The sequence below is a fragment of the Sardina pilchardus genome, chromosome 9 (assembly GCF_963854185.1).
Source record: "Sardina pilchardus chromosome 9, fSarPil1.1, whole genome shotgun sequence".
NCBI lineage: Eukaryota > Metazoa > Chordata > Actinopteri > Clupeiformes > Clupeidae > Sardina > Sardina pilchardus.
Window position 1 is genome coordinate 17,882,235 of NC_085002.1, and position 5,000 is coordinate 17,887,234.

The window sequence follows — 5,000 nt, forward strand, 5'->3', positions numbered from 1 at the left end:
TCTTCTCTTTTATAATCTCCTCTCCCCTCTTTCCCTTTCTCTCCTCTTTACTCTTTATTCTTTTCTTCTCCTCCCCTCTCATCTCTTTCTGCACCTCCCTTTGGACGCCTCTCTCCTTCAACTCCTCTCCTCTCCTCTCCTCTCCTCTCCTCTCCTCTCCTCTCCTCTCCTCTCACCTGTAGACGACGAAGGCCTTCCTGCCGCGCATGCTGGAGCTGTGTAACGGCCACGTGGTCTGCATCAACTCCATCCTGTCCCAGTCGCCCATCCCGGGCACCATCGACTACTGCACGTCCAAGGCCTCCTCGCTGGCCTTCATGGAGAGCCTGACCCTGGGGCTGCTGGACTGCCCGGGGGTCAGCTGCACCACCGTACTGCCCTTCCACACCAACACCGACATGTTCCAGGGCATGAAAGTCAGGTGAGGAGAAACTCTGGGAATTTCCTGACTATTAGCCACGGCTTATATACATTGATTTTACACAATTTCTTCAGCTATGAGGTTAATACACAGAAACAGTTAATATGGTATCAATATGGTTTTGTTTCTTTTAACTTGCATAAAAGCACTGTCCTGCGGTTTATACTTTACACAACGCGACTTATATGCGGGAAATTACTGTATCTGCACCCGTTCCTGGACATAGTTACATGTCTTGTTCCATACAGTAGTCACTGAATTCTTGCATAGTCACTGTTGCAGATGCTGCGGGCTTTCACTGATAGTCGTTTCAAAATAGAATATGAGGAAATTATTCAGCTGAGATGATGAGGAAATTATTCTGCAGTTTCAGTGCACAATGAGTTGCAACTAATAGCTACCGTGAAAGAGCGTTGAATCTTCCCATTAAAACGTAGTCATGCCAAAAGCCAGAAAAGTGCTAGATATTATATTTACAGGAGTTTATTACAGGAAATAGTTCAGAATGACTCTTGCTATGGCTGACAGCCATCTTGTTCTTGCAGTTTTTTTGCTTTGTGTACCTCTGCTACTGTCCTAGTTCCATGTCTCACAGTGACCGTCTTTGTAACCTTATCAAATCGCCGATGATGGCTTGTGGCACTTCTGCGCATTAGGGACCGGCTCTGGCTCCGAGTCGCCATTGTTTCTGGGGCTCAGCTGGGAGCGGCCCGGCCCGGCCGCGAGATAGAAAAATATCGGCGCGTAGTGTGTGTGTGAGTGTCCTGTCCGCGCTGGTCCGCGGAGTGCGTTCCCGCGTTCTCACGTTTCTCCTTATCTGCCTCTCCCTGGGACTCCTCCTGGAGACAGGTTCCCACAGCTCTTCCCGCCGCTCCGGCAGGAGGTGGTGGCCCAGAGCACGGTGGACGCCGTCAGGACCAACACCGCCTTCGTCTATCTGCCCTGGACCATGCACATGCTGGTCCTGCTGAAAAGGTACCAGGGATCGGTGTCTTCTCTGTGTGTGTGTGTGTGTGTGTGTGTGTGTGTGCGTGTGGGGGTGTGTGTGTGTGTGTGTGTGTGTGCGTGTGTGTGTGTGTGTGTGTGTGTGTGTGTGTGTGTGTGTGTGTGTGTGTGTGTGTGTGGTGTGCACGTGTGTGTGTGTGTATGTGTGTCTGTGTGTGCGCACGTGTGTGTGTCTAAGTGTGAATGTGTGCGTCTGCCTATACATATCTTTGAGTTTGCGGGTACGTGCGCCTGTAAGTATGCATGTGGGCGTTCTAGGAGGGGATGGTTCAAATGTGTGCATTGAACTGTACATACAGTATGAGGATGGGTATGAGTATATGGTTGTGTTTACATGTTCATAGACAAGTGCATATAAGCATGTCTACATATGTGTGACTGGACTAGCGTGTGTGTGTGTGTGTGTGTATGTGTTTATGTTTTTATGTGTTTGATTGAGCCAATGAGTTTGTGTACTTCTGAATATGCATTTGTATGTGAATGTGAGTCAGTGCTTCTCAATTAGGAGTGGGTCTGGAAAAGGTTCATTCATACCAAATCGTTTCAGGAGTGTAGCAATCTTGTAAATGAAGGTTTAAATGTAGTCGTATCTCAGCTCCAAAGAAATACACGGCCATGCCGGATTAGCGATTGTATTTGTGTGCCCATGTTTTACGGGCATTTGAAATTAGCTTCAATGGCCTCTTGGCCTGTAGAGAAAGACCCATTTGCCGAAAGTTCGTACGGTTATTCCCAGGCTAAGTCAGTACATGAGTGTGTGTGTGTGTGTGTGTGTGTGTGTGTGTGTATGTGTGTTTGTGGGTGTCTGTGCGCCAATACCTATTCTGACAGTGATGTGTTTATTCTGCAGTATTCTACCACAGACTGCCATGGAGGAGATCCACCGGTTCTCTGGCAGCTACACTTGTATGAACACCTTCAAAGGGCGGACATAGGAGCCAGGTTATACGCTCCCAAACACAAAGACATTCTGGAAGAACTGGACGCCAGGAAGCACCACAGTGGATACGCTTCTGGACATTTCTGCAGCATTGGAAGCCCCTTAGCCCCCTGTGATGGAGCACGTCTAGGAGCTGGACTTCCTGCTTCCCAGCGCCCACTGGAAGACGAGCGTGGATGTTCCTTCCAGCAGAAGATTGCACCTGTTTCTTCACTCAGCGTGGCTCTTGCTAGCCTCTCATGACAAACTGGAAGCCTTTTTTCACTTGATACGCGAGAGCCAGGAGAGAAGAGAACTCAATAGCCTGCTTCTCTCTTTTTGTGGACAGTTAATTGTTTGTTTGTATAATAATTTTACTGTTTTTTTTGGGGTTTTTTTTAAATAATGAACTAATGTCTCTGTAAATTCAGCTGTTGAATAAAACGACACAGGTTTTTAACATAAACGGGTTCAGGTTTTTTTTTTGTTTTTTTTTCCTCTGGTGCTGCAGTTGTTTGGAGATGTGAAGATCGAGGAGGGGTAAGAGAGTGTTGACAGCTCATGGGCAGGCTGCTTTGCCAACCTCGGGGTTTAACAGATGTGATGTTTGGCAGCCAAGTTGGGAGGGATGGATCCTCTGCTTCAGGCACAGACTCAGAGGGGAGGGTGCAGGCGTTTTCTCAGCCAGTCAGCAGGGTGTTGCTCTATGCCCAGGGTCCCTGGGAGGATTGGTCCTGTTACAGTTAACGCCCCAGGTTTGGACCCCGGTTGGACACAAACCATCTAAGGGCCTCATTGACCCCTACATAAAGACGTACTCGTTAGTCAGTAGTCAAAATGGTATGTGTAGATTCAGAAGGGTATCTGGGTAGTATTCGTCAAGAATCCAAGTATGTGGGTGCTGTATGTTTTGTTTTCTCTCTCTTTGTTTCCAATATTGCCTGCCAATGTTTCTGTCCTCCTCTAATCCACTGATTTCCTTCTCTTCCATTCTTTTGGTTTTTCTCCATCTCTGTACATCGCTCGTATACTCATACTCTCAAATATGTGTTCATTTGTCCACCCCATCAAAGGCCGCACACGGTCAGAGAGTTGGACCGCTGTGGAGGACAGCCCGCTGTGGCTCCGTGCTTTGCTGTTGTGTAAGTGGAATGTGCATTGTATGCGTCCTAAGGCGCTGGTTGGCATGTGCCCTTTGCTCCGAGCTATATTGCCTGGAAGATAACCAAGGGGAGAGAAAACAGAATGGTTACGGGTCAGTTTATGACTCGCTGGAAATGTTTAACCATGAATTCAGATGGCTTACCCAACTGGAATATCTAAGCGGGGGGGGGGCGGGGGGGGATGGGGGGGGAGCATCTTGCAAAACAGATTTTTTGAGTAATATGTGTTATGATTGGGACAAAGTTGGCTCCAGGCAAAGTCCCAAACTGTGACCTGAATTTTCACCGTGATACCTTAACACACACCAGACGCAGACGAGAGATTTGTTTGCGTGAACCTGTCACCACGTCAGTGGGTTGTAATTCATGTCTTGTTCTTCGTGATCAATTAGTTGTACTGTGCTTCAGCCCCAGGGCAAGGCTATAGCACAGATGACCCTAAAGACTAAACAAGTGGTGACGTCACGAGGCAGTGACTGGACGCACGAAAGCCCCCGTGAAGAAACAGTCTGAATCTCCGCTGAGCACAACTTACTGTGCGAACCTGCACCTCACCAAACTCATGAAACACATGTGCTTCGTGATCGGCTGATGACCCACATACAAACACACACACACACACACACACACACACACACACACACACACACACACAGACATTTACTGTAAGTTGAAGAAAGAGAGAGTATGAGAGAGAGAGAGAGAGAGAGAGAGAGAGGGGGGGGGGGGGGGGGGTATGCCTGGAGCAAGGAAACAGGAGCCTCCAGTGGGAACTGTTTCTCATTCTCGTTCCTTAAGCGGGCCCTTGCGAAACGGTGCAGAAGCGTGTAGAGACTGCAGAAGACATGGAGTTATGGTGTGTGTGTATATATACAGTATGTGTGTGTGTGTGTGTGTGTGTTCACTTGAGGGATGTGTTCGCATCTGTGTTTAGATGTGTGTGTGTGTGTGTGTGTGTGTGTGTGTGTGCGCACGTGTGTGTGTCTAAGTGTGAATGTGTGCGTCTGCCTATACATATGTTTGAGTTTGCGGGTACGTGCGCCTGTAAGTATGCATGTGGGTGTTCTAACAGGGGATGGTTCAAATCCCACGGGCTGAGTTCAGTACAGGGTTAGCCAAATATGAGATAAATCAGAGCGCCTTTTTCTTTTTTAAAGGGGTGGGGTGGGGAGGTGTGTGTGTGTGTGTGTGAGGGGGGGTGTTGGGGTAAGTTAAGGGTGAGTAAGACAGACTGCTCATCCAATTCTGACACACTATCCTCTCTGGAAGGCACAGTGGAACCGTGTGGCATGCTGGAGAGAGGCCTGCCCTACAGCACACACACACACACACACAGAGACACACACACACACACACACACACACACTGCCCAATCCTGCTCATAAACACCTCACAGGACTGTCTGGCAAACAGGAGAGTCTGAACAAAAGAAACAATGAAATCCTGGCAGCCGCGGCCTCTCTCTCCACCAGACGCGGGGCACACCACCGAG

At 48.6% G+C, this 5,000-nt stretch overlaps 1 protein-coding gene across 1 annotated transcript in view; it reads left to right on the forward strand.

Annotated features, from left to right (window-relative positions):
- Positions 1 to 2,805, forward strand: part of dhrs3b (dehydrogenase/reductase (SDR family) member 3b) — an 11,676-nt gene extending 8,871 nt beyond the window's left edge. Inside the window, exons 4-6 of the mRNA XM_062546075.1 lie at positions 183 to 421; positions 1,271 to 1,396; positions 2,277 to 2,805. Of these exons, the coding sequence (XP_062402059.1) occupies positions 183 to 421; positions 1,271 to 1,396; positions 2,277 to 2,361 (450 nt within the window). The 3' untranslated portion in view covers positions 2,362 to 2,805. The remainder of the gene's footprint in view (positions 1 to 182; positions 422 to 1,270; positions 1,397 to 2,276) is intronic.
- The last annotated feature ends 2,195 nt before the right edge of the window (positions 2,806 to 5,000 follow it).